Source organism: Bos taurus, chromosome 10, assembly GCF_002263795.3.
Source record: "Bos taurus isolate L1 Dominette 01449 registration number 42190680 breed Hereford chromosome 10, ARS-UCD2.0, whole genome shotgun sequence".
NCBI lineage: Eukaryota > Metazoa > Chordata > Mammalia > Artiodactyla > Bovidae > Bos > Bos taurus.
Genome location: NC_037337.1, coordinates 15,627,901 through 15,649,425, shown reverse-complemented (window position 1 = coordinate 15,649,425; position 21,525 = coordinate 15,627,901). Strand labels below are relative to the sequence as shown.

At 49.1% G+C, this 21,525-nt stretch overlaps 1 protein-coding gene and 1 long non-coding RNA gene across 3 annotated transcripts in view; one reads left to right on the top strand and one right to left on the bottom strand.

The window, feature by feature from the left end:
• The window catches only part of LOC132346333 (uncharacterized), a 77,141-nt gene extending 76,099 nt beyond the window's left edge, over window positions 1–1,042 (bottom strand). The window contains exon 1 of the long non-coding RNA XR_009496131.1: window positions 630–1,042. This is a non-coding gene — a long non-coding RNA (uncharacterized lncRNA). The remainder of the gene's footprint in view (window positions 1–629) is intronic.
• The window catches only part of ANP32A (acidic nuclear phosphoprotein 32 family member A), a 38,911-nt gene that overhangs the window by 2,883 nt on the left and 14,503 nt on the right, over window positions 1–21,525 (top strand). Inside the window, exon 1 of one of the 2 annotated variants that reach the window (XM_024997711.2) lies at window positions 537–688. The exons of the other annotated variant lie outside the window; for it this stretch is intronic. Within the exon in view, the coding sequence (XP_024853479.1) occupies window positions 647–688 (42 nt within the window). The 5' untranslated portion in view covers window positions 537–646. Of the gene's footprint in view, window positions 1–536; window positions 689–21,525 lie in introns of those variants that run through there. 2 annotated transcript variants of the gene reach the window in all.

Below are 21,525 nucleotides of genomic sequence, written 5' to 3'. Positions count from 1 at the left end.
TGTTTTCTTATTATTGTATTTTTAACGGCCAGGCCCGCCGGAGACCGAACCCGAAGGGTGCCGAGGCGTTACTGGGGGCCAGGGGCGGCCGCCAGGGCCCTGCACGCCTGTGGCAGGACTGCCGGGCGCCGGGCTGCCATTTTGTCACCGTGGCTGTTGTCGCTGTGGGGTGGGAGGGGTGGGGGGGGGGCGCAGACTTGCGCCATCGCCCCGACGGCCCCGGACGTGGAAGCAGCAAGGGGAACGGGCTCCGGGGACCCCGAGTTGTGCTCTGGGCCCCGATGTGCGGGGGGGGTCCCCCTCCCGTTGCCAACGGCTTGAGGCTCTTCTGGAGCGTCGCGGCGGCAGTTGCTGTGGGAGGGCGACGATCCTCCCTGCGAGTGCTCCCCCCACCCCCCAGCGAGCTCCCTGCCTCCCCCGCCCCCCTTCTCTCCAGTATTTCGTCCTTCCTCCGGCAGGCGTTTTAGAGGTAGTTGAGTGTGGCCCTAAAGACGAACGGCGGAACTGATAGGAGGGTAGGGGGAGAAATTAAATACGAGGTTTCTTTGGAGGGTTGTGGGGGGTGGGGGGCGGCGATGCGGACGCGACTCTAGCGGCCCTGACTGGAGCCAAGGACAGCAGCCGCTTACCCGGGAGGGACGAGTTGATGCGTTGGGGAAACGCCCTCGGGGCTGGGCTCTCCGGGAAGGTAGGTCGCGCTCCGTGTTTCAGGTGGGTGTTGCAGCAGCCCTGCTGCCTGCTAGGGGAGGCCCTCTCACTCTTCCTCGGCTTCTCCCCCTTTTATTTTTGCCCGCGGGAGGGCGGCTACAGTAGTAAATGTAATCCTAAACCGAGAAGAGTAGGGAATGAGGCTTGGTTTTTTAAAAGTCAATGTTATCTTTTTCCAACTGCCTTTCTTTGGCTGTTGACTGCGGAGCCAGGCAAGTCATTCGCGTCGCCAGCATCTCTCTCAGACTTTTTAAAGCTGATATCCATGCTGGTTAAGCACCTCACTGGTTAAACTCTGGTACACGTCTGCATGGAGACTAGCTTTCATGGCAGTGGCCGGCCAAGGCTGCCCAGGAAGCCAGGTTTAACTTTGACCTTTGGAATACATCGCATCATGTTTTCCAGACTGACTTACTGCCTAATTGGGTTCAAGTAGCCTGATATTAACTCCAGTTTGTGCAAGCCTACCAGGGATCCAGGAGCAGAAAATTGAGCATGAGTTCTGTATGGTCATGGTCAGTTATGTTTTGTTACTGGATTGTTGCTGCTGATGGCAGTTTTGAGCCTAAGGGCTTCACGGGGGAGGTGGGTAGTAGAACCACACAGGCCTGAGTTTAAATTCCTCCTGCCACAGAAGTAAGATAAATTTACCTGCCCCTGTGATCGCAGGCAGGTTAACTTAACCTGCCTCTTTGATTCTTGGTTTCCTCACCTGTAAAATGGGAATAATCCTATTTAATAAGTCAGTGACAAAACTGGCCTGATCTGGCCCTCAGGTGCTTAGTATGTGATAGTTTTATTTCTCAGATATTGGGGTACAATGAGGTACAACTTTGTGCTTCTATAGAGTTTACAGAACAAAAATAATAACTAATGCTTGTATAGCACCCATGTATACCTGTTACAGTTCTGAGTGGATAACACAAATCAATTAATCTAGTCCCCACAGCAGCATTGTGAGGCAGGTACTATCATTATCCTTATATAAACATAGGAAATCAAGGCACAAAGATGTTACCACAGCCAAACTTCAAACTCCATCCCTCATCTCTACTGCCTCCCCTGAAGCACCCTTACTTTGTAAGGTACAGTGAGGAAAAGCTTTTTCTTCCCTGGTTTTGAAATGGTGCTACCCTAATATGAAAGTTTGAAGACTGGACAGCTTCTTAGTTGAAAATACCGAGGTGGGTGGGCAGGATCAGAGGCTCTCTGGATTTTCATGGGGATGGGGTGGGGAGGGGAGGTGAGGAGTCAAACATCTACTTCCCTAGATTGGGTTAGCACATCACATCTGGTTAGGCTGAAAGAAATCTGGGCTTTTAGGTGTTGGGGGACACATTTTGAGTAAGAGGATAAGCAGGAGCCAGTCAGGCAGTGGTGTGTTGGGGATCGTGCATGTAATGTGTTACCCACTTTTATTAGTCTCCTTCTGCAGACACAAAGCTAAACAGAATTGGCATGTCCTTGGTTTCCAAGACCTAGTTTACCAATAACACTTCTTGGATCATCTCACTTAATCCTCCAACAACTCCTTAAGGGTAAGCCAAGGAGGGTGACATCCTCTCCTGGGAGGGTGAATCATTCAGATTGGAAGAGAAAGGAAAACAGCTGGTACATAGCAGAATTGGGTTCTCCTACCGTAAAACCAGAGATCCTTTAGTTAGACAGGAAGAACTTTGAATATTATTTAATTGTTGAGACCCATCACCAGAATCATCTGGGGAGCATGTAGAATGCAGATTCCTGGCCCCACCTCTAGACTGTGATTTAAGCACATGCATGTATACTCGTGTCTGACTCTTTGGGAGCCTGTGAACTGTAACTTGTCAGGCTCCTCTGTCATAGGATTTTCTAGGCAAGAATACTGGAGTGGGTTGCCGTGCCCTCCAGGGGATCTTCCTAACCCAGGGATTGAACCTGGGTCTCCTGCATTTGTTTAGCATAGGCATTGCCAAGTTTGGGGTGAGCTGCCTGTTTTTGTATTGTGAGCTAAGAATACTTTGTACATGTAAACACTGCAATCAGTTTGATAATGTGGAACACTTTGAATCCCAATTAAGTGAAATGTTATCCCCGCTTCCCCCTTGCAAAAAATTCCACTTGTCTCCTTGGACCTTTATTACCAAAAGAATTGTACTCATTATATATTTTGAATTTTATCAATGAAAGAATTGTGGAAATTTGTTTTCTTTCATTATAAAAAACTGCCTATGTAGTATTGTCAGTTTTGCTTTAGGTGAAGTTCACTATCTGGCCCCTTACAGAAAAGATTTGGTAATCCCTGGTTTAACAGATTGTTGGTAAGGAACTTTTGATCTGGGTGTTTAAAAATTTTTTTTATAATTCATAAGTTTTTAAAGTTTATGTGGGTGGTGCTTTAGGGGTTTTTCCAAGTCCTTTTACATGTGGTGTTGATGTCTAGTAGAAATCGGCCTCGATCCATGAACATCCAAAAGAAGAGAAATCCTACTTGTTGCTGGTGTAAAATTGAGCATCCCTTCTATCCAGAAGTTGTTCAGTGTAACCAACCGAAATTCTTTATCTTGCCTATTCAGGATATTTCAAAAGGCTTTTGCATGTCTTGTAGTTAAATAGTTACTCTTAAGTTTTAGATGTCTTAGAGGTGGAAAGAACTTTGAAGTGCGGTGGTTTGAGTTTTGAGGCCTGGTAGGTACCACAGCTGTGTACCTGGTGGCTGACACTCAGACCCTCAGAGCACAGTTAACTGAAAAGCACAGATAATCCTGGAATCTCTAGTTTGGGCCTGCTGCTCTTCCATAGTGCGTGTTGCCTGGGGACGGACCAGCAGCAGAGTGGCTTTGAGTTCCAGAACCCTTCTTTGTACCGGTAGCCTCTTGTGCCTGAGCTGATGAAGGTATGGATAGATTGGCCAGACCTCTGGAGGAGGTGATAAATCTAAGAGTGCAAATCCCAGTCCCCATAACTGTGGCCTGTACTTTAAGGATAGCAGACCCAGTTCCCTCTCTGGGCCGCTGCTGCACCACCAGCCTCTCAAGATGACTTGCTCTGTTGCTGCTGCTGCTAAGGCGCTTCAGTCGTTCCGACTCTGTGTATGCCGTTCCGACTCTGTGTATGCCGACACCATAGATGGCAGCCCACCAGGCTCCGCAGTCCCCGGGATTCTCCAGGCAAGAATACTGGAATGGGTTGCCATTTCCTTCTCCCTGCACTGGACTTATACAGCCCTTCAGGCACGTGATTGAGCTCTGGAAGCTGGTCATCCAGAGTTTTATTTCATATTAATTTTATCACATTGAAGTAAAAAACCTCAGGACTGTTGGGTATCCTTTATGGAGATTGTATAGGACGTTCATCAGATGTGTCCTTTCCACATGCCTGCCCTCTACTCTACTGCATCACTTAGGAAAATGGCAGAGAGCTTGTTGCTGAGCGGTCAGGAACCCTGGTTGAATGATTTTGACCCAGTTGTTTAGTCTGCGTTCTGACTTGGTGAAGAGAAGGCCCATTACTCTTGGTGTCCAGACAGGGTCCTCCCTTCGAGATATTCACTGCCATGCCCTCGCTGGCAACACACACATTTTGATCGGTCCGCCCTCTATTCTAGCTAGTACTCTAGTCTCCTGGAAAGTACCCTCCCCTGGTACCCCATCACACTGCCTTCCTCCCACAAGCAAGTAAAGAAATAGTGACCTGAGTCTGAATCTTATATTACATATATTGAAATATATGACAGATGATTAATACCCAGCAGTGATGTTTTCATTAAAGAAATGGAGTCTGCCAGAGATGGAGAATTGTGAAGGCATCTGCTATTCCAAACTTCTCATTTAATAAAATGGGTTGAAGGTAGATGAGCAAAGTGGCCCTGGGCCCCTTTCCCAGACATGGAAGCAGCCTGCATAGAACCGGTTGTCCTGATGACATTTGTTACGGTGAAGCCTGTGAAGTCAGACAAGATGTGTCTGTTCACCAGCACTGGGCCCCATCCAGTGTCTATTGGCCACACCCTGCGACCTTTGTCTTTTCACGCAAATTTATTTTGTTTTGACTCGGCAGATGCCCTGGTGCAACCATCTGTTGCTTTCTTTACCGAAACTTTTTCTTCTGCAGCAGATTTAAGAGATCAGTTTACTTACCCCACTATGACTCTAATGTGGATTAAAGTCTGGGCTGTTTTTCCCAGAGAAATTTGCCTTTGGAGATTCCGGTTTGGTGAGGAAATTACCAGAGAACTATTAGAGACTTGGGTGCTGTTCTCAGCTTTCTTAACTAACTTGAACAAGTTGTCTTCTTTGGGCCTCTGTTTTCTCCACTCTAAAATGGGAATTTCAATTGAGATCAGTGATTTTCAAGCTTTTCATTCATATAGTAAGAAATGTTTTATAGTATATGTGTACATATACAGGCTACCTAAAAAGCTGACAATATACTCCTTTACTATGGATAAAACACTTCTCTATTCATTCCCAAAAAAGTGCTGGCTTTAACCTGTAAATTGATTTCATTACTTGTTAATGTTTGAAAGACAGTTAAAGATGAATATTAAGTTTCCTTCACACATGTTTTGTGGTTTGATTTTGGGGGAAGGTAGTGGGAATGCCATTTGGAGCTTTGTGAAACCTGTCCACCAAGAGTCAGTAGTGATTTCCTCCGCTTTTAAGCCAGCTCATCTTGGGTCCCATGTTCTAGAGCTGCTCTCCTTAACTCGTTCCCAACCCTCACCTTCTCCCAGCATTATGGAGTCACTATCCTAAATTGACTCAGTGGTCAAGAACCCACCTGCCAATGCAGGAGACATGGGTTTCATCTCTGGGTCAGGAAGATCCCCTAGAGAAGGAAATGGCTACCCGCTCCAGAATTCTTGCCTGGGAGATTCCATGTGAGGAGCCTGGCTAGCTACAGTCCATGGGGTCACAAAAAGTCGGAAACAACTGAGTGACTAGACAACAACAGTCCTAAGTTCCTGCCTGGATGGATGCCTTCCAAGTGTCCTGAATGTGCCAACGACCCTCTGCCAAGTGTGTTCCTCCACCCCATTCTCTCTGCCTTACCTGCTGCTGCCCTCCACCATACCTCAGGGTGCAGCACTGGGTGCCTGGGGGCTCGAACATTTCCAGGGTTAGGGGGTGCACTTGGCCCCTGCTCTCCCCAAGACTGTAGCCCCCACTTCACAGTACCTTCCCTGTCTGTCTCTGTAACATGATGATGTAATAGCACCTACCACCCAGTTTGGCACACAGTAAGCACGCAATAAGTGTTAGATGTCATTGTTGTTATGGTCTGTTCTGCTGAAACACCACAGTTGGCCTTCACTTTTTTAAAAAAGCTTACATTATCAACAGACATATCAAAGAGTAACATTTGTTTCAATGGGAAAAAAGGTTTTCAAACTTAACAGAAGTTGTTTTTCCCCACAAGCAGTTCAACAGTGAATGTGTTGTTTCTCTGTGTAGTTACAGCATCTACATGTCAAGAACAGCCCCAGCACTGAATTCCAAGTAGTTTCAACTTGCCCTTTTCCTGGACACGCCTGGTCACTACCTCCAGCAACTGTTTCAGACTCTCCTCCTCAAACTGCCCACCGACCCTCCACTCTCTGCCTCCCAGCCAGCAGAGATGTCTACTTTCCTCTCACAGAGAAAGTGGAAACCTCCAGATTTCCCAAGAAATTTCTAGACCAAACCTGTGTCCAGCTCAGCTGTCCTTTGGGTCTTACCTGGGCCTGCCCTTCAGTTACCTTTTTCCTCCTGGGTGCCTAGCTACTCCTTTGGATCCTTCTCAAGCTTGGGATGTTTCTCCCATCTTAGACAGCAAACATCCTGTGATCTTATGTCTCACTCTTGCTACTGGCCATCTCTCTTCCCGTTGACATTGAAACTTCCTGAATGGTCTCTCCCTTCTCCCACCTCTCTCACACCTCAGCCTCCTCAGTCTGGTTGGCTTTCTAAACAGCACCCCCCAGTTCCGGAAGCCTTCACTGTCATCTTTTTCTATGTTCTTCAGCAGCAGTGTTCCCACCCTTGACCTTCAGGAGGTGTGTTCCCCGTTACCTCTCCCTTTCTCCAGTGTCTCTCCTATAGCCTTGGCCGCTCCTCGGTTGCTGGGGCCCTTTCACTCTCCTCTGCAGACGTGAGGTGCTGGACCCGGTCAGGCCCAGGCCCTGAGCGCTCTCCTGTTTTGTGTTCCCTGTCCTTACTTGCTCTTCCTCACTGACAGCTACAGGCGCTTTGTCCTTCTGGGGTCTGATGTTTACTGTTAACACCTCTGATCAACCTCTTGGCTGAGCTCAGGATGCACCTAACGTCTCCCTCCAAGTGCCCCTACCGCACCCCACACTCAGAATGTCCAATGGGCACCCATGACCTCTGCAGCCTCCTCCATTCCCCCACATGCACACATGTGATCTTTATATCCATCACAGATCCTGTCGATTCAAAATAGCACTCTCTACTGCTTGCCAGCAGATTGCCCCTGCACACAGCCCTCTTGAAGGCAGGCTTCAAATTTGTCAGAATGATCTTAGCAAAATGCAGCAGTAATCATGTCACCCTGTACTTAACAGCACACCGTTTTCTTTAGGATAAAGCCCAAAAGCTTTAGTAAGACCTGTGAGGGTCCTGTGTGGTCTGCCTCTTGCTCTCATCTTTTTCCTCACCCCGCCCTCCCCTCTCCCCTTTGCGCTGCACTGGCCCCACTTGCCACCATTTATGCCCTCAAACCTACTCATGGGAACTGCCATCATCACTTCCTTAGCATCTAATCATCTCTCCCACCCTCCTCAGCTGTCGGTCTCGTTCTTTTGTTCTAAAACTCTTACAGAAATTGCTTTCAAAGAGCTTCAGTTTGTAATTAGGCATTCCTGCATGTGAGTGTTCGAAATAGCATCTCTGTCCCCTGTAGCCGGTAGACTGCATGATTGAAGGGGCCTGTTTGGGCTCAACACTGCTCTTGGCACGTGTCGGGCATTGTAGAAGTATTGGCTGGGAGAAGAAGCCACACTGCTTGGAAGATCTTGTCATTTTCCTCACCCGCAGTCTGTGAGTCACGCACGGAGCCACTGGAACAAAGCATCTGAAGCATCACCAGCTTTAGTGTCCTCGGTTTTTCTTGGGTCACTGTGAGCTCCTGCCTCTCGACGGCTGATTCACACTTTCTCAGCCCAGGGGTCCTCACATTTTTGGGTTTTATATCCTGTGTCTGTAAAATCTGAACCTGAGTCCCGGCCCCGGGATGTCTACCTTTTAGTTAGGAATTATTCACATACACTGGACTTCCCCGGTGGCTCAGCGGTAAAGAGTCCACCTGCAGGGCAGGAGATGCAAGTTCAATCCCTGGGTCTGAAAGGTCCCCTGGAGAAGGAAATGGCAACCCACTTGAGTATTCTTCTCTGGAGAACTCCGTGGACAGAGGAGCCTTGTGGGCTGCAGTCCATAGGGTTGCAAAGAGTCAGATATCACTAAAGTGACTGAGCACACATTCACTATACTACCTATAAATATGTACATTGTAAAACACCAAAAAATTAAAAGGTTAAGTTAAAAAATATTAATAGCCCAAGTGCCCCAGTGGAATGTCTGAGGATGGTCCACTTAGGAGACCACTCCTCCAATCAATTGCTTACTTTATCTTTAATTTTGGTTACCAAGGTTCACACCATACAAGAATGCATGTGTGTTGTGTGCTCAGGGATCCATTGCTACATGTAAACTGGGTTCTGCCTGGTCAGACCGTGTACACAGACCCATCCAGGCTCCCTCCGGTCTTCCTTGGTTCAGTAAAGCTGACCCCTGGGCTGCTCCTGCAGATGCTTAGAAAAGCCTGCAAGTGTCTGAGGTAAGAGGATTTTATCAGCCATAGATTTCAGTCGGTCAGTGCAGGGGAAGGAGGCTTTCTCTTACCTACCCGCAGGCTGGAAATAAGTCAAAGACAGAATCTGTGCAGGCAGGAAGAGCAGGCTTGGAGGACCGAGGGAAGCATGAAGGAGAGAGGTCTGCTGGTGTTCCTGTGTGTTTCTGGGGAACACTTCAGTAGGGTTGGGTGGGACTCTACAGTCAGACGTGCCCTGAAGGTCTACATCGGTGGATTCTAATACCTTTTGCAGAACGTGCAAGAGATGCCTGAGAGAGAGAGGGCTGGTGGGGAGCGCAACTCTTACAGTAAATTTAAAGGGATTACTTGTAGATTTCTTTTGGGGCATGCATCCTGGGGAGAGACTCAACCAGCTTCCACCTGAGCTACTGTCTCATCCACAGGTGTAAATGGTGTGGCTGTGGAGGGGAGGATGAGGGGAGCCCACTGGCATAGTCTGTGCCCACAGCATCCAGAATGATGCAGGGGCAGAGTTGGGAGGTGTATGTAACACAGCACATTAGGCAGGAGGAAAGGTGTGTGGTTGGTAAGGCTGATTTCAACCCCAGCTGTGTATCAGAACCACCAGGGGAGCATTTTGAGAAATTCCCAGAGTCTATCCCATTACAGAATCAGTCTCTGAGGGTGGTGCCCAGTCTGTGTATTTTTAGAATCCTCTAAAGGGGCTTTGAAACAGGGTTGGGAGCTACCACATTGAGGCAGGGTGTGGAACTTCACAGCAGGTGGGAAGAGATAAACTAAGTGGTTGAAAGAGAGAGAAAAATGGAGCACGGAAAACAGGAACTAGGAAAGAGGGTGAAGGATTTAAGCTACTGGGATGTTGGTACCTAGTCCTTGGCCTGCTAACCTTACCCCCGCCCCCAGGTCCCACACTTAGCCACCCACCATGGCCACACAAAGCTCACATGTGCCCACATTCCTGCTCATCACACTTGAGAGTTTTCATTTACTTGTACTCTTGAGGCTGCTGAGTGCTAAGTGGAATTTATTGTGCAAGGCTGGACTTGGCCCATCCTTGATCTCCAGGGACTAAGGCCAGTGGGCATTTTGTAAAGAGAGAGCCAGAGGGCCAAGCAGTCAGATCCTCTGAGCCATGCGGGGATTGCTGAGCCGGGTGGCTGGGGGATCAGTAGCAGGTCACCTTTTTGAGCCTCAGTTGCCTCATCTGTAAATGGGACTAACATTTCTTCCCAGGGGCTGTTGTCAGGACTGAAAGAAATAAGGTTTATGCCAGGTGTGTATTGTGGGCAGCCCCTAAAGGTTCTAACCAGCCTGGGCTTGATTGAGGTGTTGGAACGAGGGGGGGCCAGCCCCCCTTGCTTGGTGTCTGAGCTTATGTGTGGTGGGAGTACTTGGGAGTGCTATCTTTGCCTGCCTCAGAAGGAGGCCTTACTTGGAGCTGCTCAGGCAGTGGGCAAGGGCAGGAGGGGCCCCAGGCAAGGGACCAAGCCCCAGTTTTTTGTTGAGGTGGGGCTGGAGTGACATCCCCTGCTCCAGGCTCCCCCTTGCCATCTCGGGATTGGGGTTAGCACTCTACTCGGAGTGCTGTGTGTCAGCAGCCCCTCCCGCCTCTCACCTTCCACCCTGGCTGTAGACCTCTGGGTCTGCCCCTCTCAGGCCTTCATCTTTTCATTCAGACAGCTCCTGAGAAGTCTCCTCCAGGAAGTCTTTCCTGCACTGGAAGCAGGGGAGGAAACTGTGTCCGTCCCAAGTGCTGTCGAGATGTGCAAGTCCCCAGGATTTCTAGGTCACGCAGCCGTGGCTGGCTCTCCACTGAGTCTGGGATCGCCTCCTTGGGGTGCGCATGGTGGCCCTTGTCTCTGGACTGGTCAGTGTCTTTTTGGTCACCCTGTTGGAGGGCCACACTGAGGGTCTGCAGAGCCCAGCACAGCTCCCCTGCAGCTGGTGCATCGGGAAGGCGCTGTGATGATGTCATGGCCTCCAGCCTCCTGCCTGGCAGCTGGTGGGAGGATCTGTCTGTTCTGGCACAGGGGCCTGTTCCACATGGAGGGCCAGGAACAGGCCATCGCAGTCACCGGGGCGTTCCTTGCCCTGCTGCACGTCTCCCCTTCCCTGTGGAGATTCGGGTGTACCCTGGTGCCCAGGGAGAGTGGGCAGGCGTGGACTTGAGTGGAGCTCCTCCGCTGTCTGGGAGGCCTGATTCTTCAGCCTCTGCAGAGGCTGGCCTGCTGCCATAATGAGTGGTTCTCCTCTGAGCCCCCATCTAGTTTGCGGCTCTGTTGCAGACACGCCTTTGTGTGTCTTAGAGAAGAGCGCTGGTGTGTCTGTACATTGAGCTGTGGTCTAGGAGCCTGGGGAGGCTTCTTGGGTAGGACCCTCCAGGGTTGCAGTGTTGCGGGGAAAGCAGCCAGTCCAGGAGCAGAAGTGGCATTCTGGCTTCTTAAAACCAAGGGAGTACTTGGTTCAGAGCAGACAGTTGGCCTCTGTAGCGCTCGGCAATCTCCTCTCAGTTCCCGTGGCCAGTGTGGTCATTGTCAGGAGTGGCCACCCAGGAGAGTTGGATGTGGAAGTGAAAAAGCACCTCTGAGCCTGACCCGTGGCCTAAAACTCCTGTGGGATCTGGATCCTGGTTTAAGGTGTCCACTGTGCTGGAAATCAGACTTGTATTGGGCACATGGCTTGCTAGCCCCTGGAGGCTCATTGTGGCCACAGATCTCTGATGATGAGCAGCGCTGGCTGGCTAGTCCCTGTTAGCCAGAGTTGTGAGAGAGAAATCTGCAGATGGAAAACACTGCAGGGTCATTCATTCTCACTTACAGTATTGATGGCATGCCTACCGTGTGCTGGGTTCTGTCCTGAGCATTCTGGATACAGCAGTGAACAGGAGAAGGACGTTATCTGGGCTGCCCACGTCGGGCCTCTATTCCATAGAGGGAGACCATCAATAAGCCAGTCAGAGGTGTGACTGCTCGTGTGACAGGTTCCATGGAGACAGATAAAGCTGTATTAAAGGAGAGAAGTAATCCAGGAAGGCTTCCTTGAGGAGGTGGCATTTGACAGAGACTCATGTAACCTACACTCGGAGAAGGCAATGGCACCCCACTCCAGTACTCTTGCCTGGAGAATCCCATAGGCAGAGGAGCCTGGTAGGCTGCAGTCCATGGGGTTGTTAAGAGTTGAACATGGCTGAGCGACTTCACTTTCACTTTTCACTTTCACTCATTGGAGAAGGAAATGGCACCCCACTCTAGTACTCTTGCCCAGAGAATCCCAGGGATGGTGGAGCCTGGTGGGCTGCCATCTATGGGATCGCACAGAGTCTGACACGACTGAAGCGACTTAGCAGCAGCAGCAGTATGTAACCTACACTAGACTTCTGCCCCCCAGGAGTTGGAACCTTAGAACGTTCCATCTGAAAGTACCTACGAATCATCTTGCTAGAAGCAAGCTGAGACCTAGTGAGGTTAAGATGCCAATTGATGAGCTAATGACATGATATAAAAGAGTGACAACCTTAGGCCTTCCCCCAAGCCAGCTGACGCTTATACTTTGAAAAATTGGTACTTCCAAATCATGTTTGTTAACAGTAGTAGATTTATTTCCTCATTCGTGGCCGGGGTTGGGGGTTGGAAACAGTCAGCCTCCCAGGCACGGGCCCACCACCTGGAACTGGTCTTATTCCTGTCTGGGCAGAGATGTGGCCCTGTTTGGGTAGCCACAAGCTCTCCCTGCCTAGCACACTTTCTCTCCATGCTTCTGAAATAGTTTCTTGAGGGGCCCTATTGCTACTTTTCGGATTCCATCTGGACCTCTCAGGCCCTCCCACTTGATTTGTGGGGACAGATGCCTTTGGGTGGGAGAAGGAGACCCTGCCAAACCCTCTGATGAAGGGTGGTAAGGCAGGACTCACAGGTCCCGGGGCTTATTTTAGAGAGCGAAACCCACAGTTAGGTCACAAATCCAGCTGTGACCCACCTCTCCCAAGGACCGTGATGAGCTTTAATTGGCTGATAGTTTTCAGCTGGAAGCAGGCGTCTTGCATGAATATGAAAGGAGCTTCTGGTGAAGTAAGACTTCATTAATCAGCCTGTTAGGAGCCTGGCGTCCCAGGATTATGGGGGCTGGATAATTTGATGCCTACTGTTCTGCTTTAAGCTTCCAAATTAAAGGCACTAGATTTTCATCTTTTTTTGCTAAGTATTGAAAGTAGTATCTTTTCTGTGTGTTTTGTTTGCTTTTAATTGTTACGGTGTCTGGTACATAGATACTCATTTATTCTTATTTAATCTGTAAAGAACCACTGCAAAATGAGGTTATTCCCACTTTAGCAGATGAGGAAAGTGAGGCTCAGAAAGCTAGTGAACTAGCTCAAGGTCACATAGTGCTGAGGAGCTGTGCTGGGTGCAAAGCCAGGTTATGGCTTCACAGTAGTGCGTGAAACCTCGCATCTTAACTTTGACCTCTTGCCTCCTCTTAGCTGCTGCTAATATGGAAATACTCTAGACTCCTGACTTCCATTTATTTTTCTGTTATAAAGTCTGCTGCATTTGTTCCCCTAGGAAAGCAAAACAGATGATGCCAGAATTTCTGATTTTTTTAAAAGTGTGTTATTGTGAAAGAGAACACATTTCAGAGTAAACAAAACAAATGTGAGTTTCAGTGGTTTTTCTCCTTTAGATTTTTTTCCCTTTAAATGATTATTTTAAATCACTGTCAGTGAAATCCCAGGAAAATCAACTTTGCACATGCCTATCCTTGCCTGTCTGTGCCAGGGCCTTAACAAAATGTGTGTGGCCACTCTGATGTACTTCAAACAGGAGAGCTTGTGCACACAAATGAGAGCCGTACCCAGGAGATCTCAAACTATGAAAGAGGGTCTGGAAAGTGGGAGAAAGCCAAACCATTTTCCAAGAAAAGTGGGCTAAGACGTAATTAGGGGCTTGAGTGCTGCCTTCTGTAAGGCACGTGTGGTGAACTGCTGGCATGGCAGGGCCGTGTATTTTGCCTAGAACACCTTGCTGTCCTTGCCATCAGCAAGACTCCTCCTGTGACAGGAGTTAGACTTATCCTTTGCTGAGCACCTGCTCCAGGCCTTGCTTCATGTCAGGTACTTGGCAGATACTGTGTTTTGATCCTTTAAATGTCCCCTAAGGTGCAGATGTGGCCACCCTGTTACCAGATAGCGAGATAAGCCCACAGAGGTCAGATGGCCTTCAAGGCACACTGAACTTGCTTCTGGGGTCCCTTCTGCCTGTCCATCCACCACTGGACAGTCTGGGGGCAAAAGGGCAGGATACCTTTATCACTGGAGCCTGGTGCAACTGGCAGCATTTGGCAGGTGCTGAGTAGTAGTGCTGAATGGCTGGAGGCGAGATAACTTGTCCACACGGGTACAGTGGTCAGCCCATTAGATTCTGGAACTCCCAAGTCTCCATGACTGTTGCCCTGCAGATCAGAAGTGGGGTCTTGATTCTATCTCATTGGTTAATAAGCTGGATAAGTGCAAAATGACATGTGCCAGCTTATCTATATTGCAACATTACAGCAAAAGATATATAACACAAACTTCATGGAAAAGGGCAAGGCAAAGGTCAATTTATAATATGTGAATTTGGGATAAAAGAGAGAAAAATAAGATTCTGAATTTGTATATGTGTAAACAAACTCTGGAAGGACACTTAATTGGACAGGATGGAAGGGAGAATGAACTGTGTGTCTTATGTTTTTTGGTTTTGAGACCTTGAGAATGAATGTGTTACTTACTAAAAAAATGAAAAAAGAATGGAAATGACTTCAGCTGTTCTGTGTATCTGGGCTTCTCTCCCCCTCTCTGCATCGAGGCAGTTTGATTAAGGCTTCATCTGGATGGCATGTTGTATATGTTGTGTATCTCTGGTTTTCATGGGCTTTTCCAAGAGCTACTGACCCCATCCTAGTCTGCAGTCCCTTCTTCCGTTGGCGGCCTGGACCTGGATCAGCTCAGGCTGTTGGAGAAAGCCTGGGGTGACACAGAGAGCCAGGAGCCTTCTGCAGAGGAGTCAGACCTGTTCCTGTCCCCATCCTGGGTCTTTATCCTCTGAACGCTCTGCCCTGATGTGACTTAGTTGGTTCTTCCCCCAAAGTGAAGGATCTCCGAGAAGAGAGACTGTTCTGAGCATTCTGGCAAAGTGCTACCGTTTAATAGGAAGGAAAAAAATGGCAGAATGTTTTCCCAGGTTATTTTTATGCTTTTCAGTTCAGCAAACATTTATTGCTAGCTAAGTGCAAGGCAGTGTGGGGAAATCAGAGCTACATAACACCTCCTCTCAGCTCCCTGGGGTGCCAAGTTCTGGGTACACAACTTGCTTGTAAAATTCCTCCCTGTACCCTCCAGGACAGCACAGTTTACCTCATCTGGTCTCACAGAGACCTGTGGGATTTTTAGGGATATTCTTCTCCCCATTTTACAGATGAGGAAATTAAGCCACACAGTTGCGAATGATAAAGCCTGGAACGAAACCACGTTTTCTAACTACTTCTTATGCACCCATACACTCATAAGCAAACACTTCTGCCATAGGATACTTCCCAGGAGTGTAGCCAAGGCGTGTGTATACCTGGAAACGTTGGGTGAGCACAATCCTAACGCTCTTTTTTTTCCTCTAAGGAAGAGCAAGAGAAATCTCTGGCTTATGGTCAGCTCTTGGGTCTTACTATGGTTCAGACAGTTCTGCCTTCTGCTGCTTGTGAAATCCATCATCCTTCACCAGTTAGGTGTAGAATGTCCACGGGTGTGCACGAGTGCGTGTGACAGTGGCTTTCTTCCCGCCACTTTCCTTCTGTTCCACACATTCTGTTACCACCACCTGTTGTCCTAGCTGTTCCCCAAAAGGGCCAAGCATGCCCCCTGCTCGGGTCTTTTCCCAGGCTGTTCCCTCAGCCCTCTCTTCACTTGGCTTCAAGTCCCCAGGGAAAGCTCAGCTGGGATAGGCCTTCCGTGGTAGACTTTGTAAAGTTCTCTCTCATCACGATTGTGGTTCTTTCTTTTTTTCCCCCTTTTAGCATTTATATATGTTGTATATGGACATAAGGGCTTCCCGGGTTGCTCAGTGGTAAAGAATTCACCTGCCAATGCAGGAGATGTGGGTTTGATCCCTAGTCCAGGAAGATCCCCTGGAGAAGGAAATGGCAACCCACTCCAGTATTCTTGCCTGGGAAATCCCATGGACAGAGGAACTTGGAGGGTTGCAGTCCATGGAGTCCCAAAAGAGTCAGACACAACTTAGCGGCTGAGCAACAACGGTGAATATAGACGTATACACACATTGGCTTATTATCTCACTCCCCGCTAGATTGTAAATCCATGTGCTAGGCACCCAGGTTTGGCCACTGCTGTCTGGGCACTGCCTACGACGGGTGCCCAATATCTGACAGATACTCTGTAAATATTGTTGAATGAGTGAATCAGGCCTAAACATTAAGTCATAGCATTTTAAGAGGTGAAAAGACCCGAGGCTCATCTCTTTGCAGAGCTTCGTTACACAGTATTATTAATTCATTTAATAATTGGTTAGTGCTGTGTATGTGTACAGTTCTTTGCAGACAGTCACCGAGCAGCCTCCAGCGTGTACGCGTACAGGGACAGGGGACTCACTCATTTATTTATTTATTTTTTTTTTAGAGCAGCCCTTTCTTTCGTGGGACAGCTGTAAAGATTTAAATACCCTCTTGTGTTTTACATTGGGCTTGAAAACTGCCTGTTTGTAATTCCTGCACACTGATCTTGGCTCTTGAGCCGCTGGAGAACACAGAATAAATGTACTTGTATTTGCATAGGACTCTCCAAACAGTTGGAGAGAGTCAGCTATTGTGAGTCTACCTCGGCTCTGGCCTAAGCACCACTGGTTCCTTCCGTTGTTCTTCCAGTGTCACGCTTTTCAGAAGCCTCTCCACCCTCGTCGCCTTCCTCAGATTTGTTCCGCTTCAGGCGTTGGCACTGACGGTTTGGTCCCGTCAGACAGAGTGTTCTGGGACCCTGACAGAGGACCCTTGGTCACCAGCCTTGTTTCCGTCCACACAACCTGGGACAGCCTTGTCTGTTAACCACCTTGGCAGGGGCCTTTATGAGCTTCTGATGAAGAGCGAAATCTCTAGGCCCTTTTTTTTTTTCTAATGTTATTCTGTTTATTTATTTTGGGCTACATCAAGTCTTGGTTGCCGCATATGTGCTCTTTGTTGCAGCGCCCAGACTCTCGCCGTGGCACTCAGGCTCAGGAGTGGTGGCACGGAGGCTTAGTTGCCTTACAGCAAGTGGGATCTTAGTTCCCCTACCAGAGATTAAACCCAGGTCCGCTGTATTGAAAGGCAGATTCTTAGGCCTTGAACCACTATGGAAGTCCCTAGACTTTTTTTTTTCTCTTCTTTTTACATCCGTCTCTTTGTCCAGCCCCTCCCTAACTCTTCAAGAATCGTAAAGGTTTTTAGGTTTTGTTTTGTCTTTGTTTTTGGCTTTTCAAGATTAAAGCAGCTGTAAATCCGTGAACAGCAGTGAATTCAACCTGTACTATATTTTTTTTTAAATGCAGTCAATACGGGCAAAGTTCTATCACCAAGATCGAGGTGAAGAGGATGGAACTCTGGAAGTAAAGAAAAACCCACAGAGCCTTTGACTTTTTTCTCTCTGCTCTTTTTGGCTGCCCGTGTCCTTTTCCCAGTGTCTGTCTGTCTCCTCCTCTCCCTCCATGTTCCAGCCCTCTCGCCGCCTCCTATCAGCCCTTTGGCTCCCATTCCATCCTTGCTCTTCCGTGTTCCCCCTTCCAGCTAGTGGCATATGGAACTAACATTACTCCTTAGCATTTCCTGCACTTCCATCACCAATACTTTTACCATCAGCCCTTAATTTCCAGACTAAGGCGAGCTGCACATGTCACATTTCTCTAAGGGAGAAAGAGATTAGATCGCTTCTTATGTGTGACCCTTGGCTAATTTGCTTTGCAGTCTTGGATAGAGAAAACTTTTGGTCCTCAGCCTCAGGTTTTTTTGCGTGATTGGTTCCCATTTTTGACCAAATCAGCGGTTTCCGATTGGTGGCTGGACACGAGGGCTTCTGTGTCTCAGTGTTTGCTCGGCTCCTGTCATTGCCAATGCTGCTGTCATTTTGGTAGAGGTGGCAGGGAAGGAGGCCAAGGTCGAGGGCTGCTTCTCCGAGTCTGCTGAGCCTCCCCCGCCTCTTCTGCCCTGCCAGCCCTCCTGGGCCACGTGGGGAGGCAGGCCAGGCACGAAGAGGGTCAGGTTCAGACCTGGGGCTCTTTTCCTAACAGTTGTTCTCTTTCTCCTCCTCTGTTTCCTCTTGCTTCCAGGAGATCACCATGGAGAAACCTGCGACTCTGGGGTGTGGGCCCTAAGTTAGGAGGATAAGAACGGTCCAGGGTTCAGTTCACAGTGGGCTCTGTGACCCTGGGTAAGTCACAGGGTTGGTTTCCACCTGGCTTTGTCAGTTGCCTGAGTAGGTGGATTAGATCCAGTGGTTCCCGAGAGGTGTGATGATGGGTCCTTTGGTTCTCTGAAGCACTTTTCTAAAGCCAGCTGGAAGTTAGGCAGAGGCCCATACAAGGGCTGTGGAAGGTGTCCAGGTCTGTGTCTGAAGGTGTGGTGTCGTCTTAGGTGGGCTGTGCTGCTTGCCTGGGCTGGGCGGGTCAGGGGCTGTAAACTGCCGGCCTGTGGATCACTGCGTGATGAAGCTGAGGAAATGAATTAAATTCTGTTTTGTAGACCATTCATCCACTTGGTACCTGAGGGGTGGGTATCTGTCACTGTCCACACCAGACCCACAGCAGAGACCCTGAGCTGTGTTCTCTTTTCAGACCCTGCTGACTGAGGACTCGGTGGAATTTCCACAAGTGGTCCCAGCCCCGCTGGGCTCAAATCCCTGGAAACTGGTTTCAAGGGCCCAGGAAGCCGTTTTTGTGCCTTCTGTTGATTTGCCCCATTGGAGTTAACCGGGTGCTTTGCTTTCAAAAGTGAATGAAGAGTCAGAACTCTTGCCCTCCTCTGAAAAGTGAATGAAGAGTCAGAACTCTTGCCCTCCTCTGCTCCATCCTTTCCTCTCCAGTGACCCAGTCCAGTTTGACTACTTAGCCAGCCCCTCTGGGCAGGGCACCAGCAAGGGACACTGAGACCTCAGACCTTAGCAAGACTGTTTGGAGGAGAGACCGCAGGAGGAAAGACGGCCAGGCATCCTGTGGCCGAGCTGCGGCTCCCTGAGGACCCTGGTGGGTGGACAGGGGGTTTCCCTGGGGTAGGATCCAGTTGCCTGCAGGTTCAGTGTAGTACCTGGGGAAGCCCTTTGTGAAGTGTAACATGGGAAAGGAACACCAGGTGGTGTCACTGTACTTGGGGCAAGTCAGGAAGGCTGGCAGAGGGTGAGGCAGGGATGCACCTGAAAAGAGGCACAGCGTTTAGTCGGAGGCATTGATGGGCGGGGGCTGGGGATCCTCCTCTGGACTTGACACTTGACTCCCGTGACCATTAGAGGCTTTTGGACAAGGAGTGACAGGACTTGACGTGATCAAAATAGCATTTTGGGAAGGTCCTGTCAGATGTACCTCTCTGCTCTCTGGGCCTTGCTCTTCAGTCTCCTCGGGGTCTTCTGTTGCACAGGGCCAGTGCTGCAGCTCTTGGATAATCGTGGATGTCGTGGTTGTTTTATGACCCACAGGACTGTAGAGCAGCCTGAACAACTCTATGAGTTGAGATGCCTGCTCCCAGCTGTCCTGTAAGGTGGCAGGCATCAGATGGGTGGTGCCAGTCTCCCATATTGGAAACCCAACACCTTGAGCCCTGGGGGCTGTTTTTATGATCCTGGTGTGTTTTAAGAGACAATATGATTGATTTTCTAATGTCAGTAATTATCAACATAATTGCCTGGCGGCCCAGATTTCCTTTTTGGCATATCAACGATGAATACTGGGCTTCTCTGGCCCATAAAATTCCCCACCTCCTTTTGGGGACCAATGACTGAGTTTGGATGTGGGCTAAGACTAGAAGTGGACAGACCCTCAAAATTTTGTAATTAGAAGGGATCTTGTGTCTGTCTGTCCAGTGTGCGAATTAGGGTACTGCAGAAGCCCAGAGAGGTGGACATGACTCCCCTCAGGGCACACAGCCAAGTGGTGGCAAAGTGGGCCCCAGAGTCCAGGTCATGAGCCTTCCTGACCAGCATCTTTGGCACTATACCCCCGTGCTTCTTGCCCCCCTTCCTTCTCCTGGTCTCCATTCAAACACAACCCAGCAGACCTCCCTGGGGCCTGCTTCCAACTCCTGCTTCTCACACCTTCCAGTACCCACTGAAGGTAGCAAGGGACAACTACTTAAAAGATGCAGCCTGCTAAACTTTTGCTTGATCGTGGCGTTGACCAGTTCTAAAGCCTTCAGCTCCCCTGTTCCCACTGCCCTGTGCCCTCACCACATACACATACACACATTCACACACCCACACACACTAAAGTCAGACCCAGCTTGACTCCTCCCCACTTCCTCTCTCCCAAACAGCCTTCTGGGCCTTTATTTTTTTTTCCCCTGTTCTGGGAATTGTTCACCTGCCCTTAAATTAAGCATGGCTAGGTCAAGGGTGGGCAGTCTGGGAAGGCTTCCTGCAGGAAGGAAAGAGTGAGCCTTACGGGAGGAAAGCAAAGGCTTAACACAAGAGAGAGGCCACTGCCCAGCCAGGCCCCTCTGATAAGCCCAAAGCCCAGGTCCTGCACCAACTGCGCCAGTCCTCCCTTTACCGCCCTGAGTCTGTTCTTCTGACCGGGGAAGCATCTGCAGTGGCACCAGCTCCTCTGTCTGCCTTGCCGAGGCAGAAGCCGAGCCCTCCGCACGCTTGGGGGAGGAGGTAGGAAGCCGGTTGCAGGCGGCGAGGGAGCCAGTCACAGGGTTTATGTTAATACGGGCCCTCCCCCAGCCTGCGCTTAGCCTATTACCCGGGCCCTGCCGGCAGCTTCATTAGTGGCGCAGCGAGCCTCAGCCTGCCTTCCATGGTTCCCTAAAATAATAAGGATGGCGTCACCGACTTCCGCGGCCATGTGCTCCCACCCAGTGCCTTCAGAGCTCTATTGTAGGAAACAAACAAAATCCAGACACCTAGGTGCTTTTTTCTTAGAGAGGTTTTTTGTGTGTTAAAGTAAGGGAGGACCCTGCCCCTTAGTTAAGAATTTAAAAGATCTTTATGCGGTGTGGAGATCCCAGTCTTAGCTACCATTGAGGCTGCAGAATAACCTCCTGTTAGCAGAAATGAGAGAACTTCATGGTTGGTTCCAGGGTCTTCCACTGGGGACTGTGATTTCTGATCAGAGCAGTGGCGTGCTGTGGCAGGAGAATCACCCAGCTTGGGCTTCCTCGGCTCTCAGCCAACTCTGGACCTTACTGCTTCCTCTAGAAAAAGAGGGCTAAACTAGAGCAACATTTTGAAAACTGTGGATCACGTTAATTTTTTTTTTAATGTAATAGAAAAGAAAAATTGTAAACAGGGTTAAGTTTTGTTTCTGTGTATGTGCATGTAAACACACAAAAATATATGTGTGCTGAGCCAAGGTGTCGATGTCTTTTTTACTGTGGGTTGTGGTCAGAAAGCCACTGACCTAGATGATCCTGAAGGCCTTTCTAAGCTTTTGAAATCAATGTCCAACTTTTCCCCCAGAGCCTGACGTTTCCCCCATGGAACATGACTGATTTTTGCAGGTTTTGCCACACTGATTGTTAAGCAAAACTAGAGATTTTATGGTTAAAAGGACAAAACCACAATCATCTGTCATTCCTATGGAACACCTCTGGGAAGAAGCCCCTTTCCCTGCTGCCTTGGTGTCTTAGGTTGGCCTTCGAGCTAGAAATGGGATCTGCAACAGGGGATGGCCCATTTAAAAGCTGACCTATTTAAAACCCACGAGCACCAAAAAAACACGGGGTCAATCTGATTTAAGTCTTCTTCTGTTGTAAGGCTGGGACCTGAAAACTAGATTGGTCAGGGAC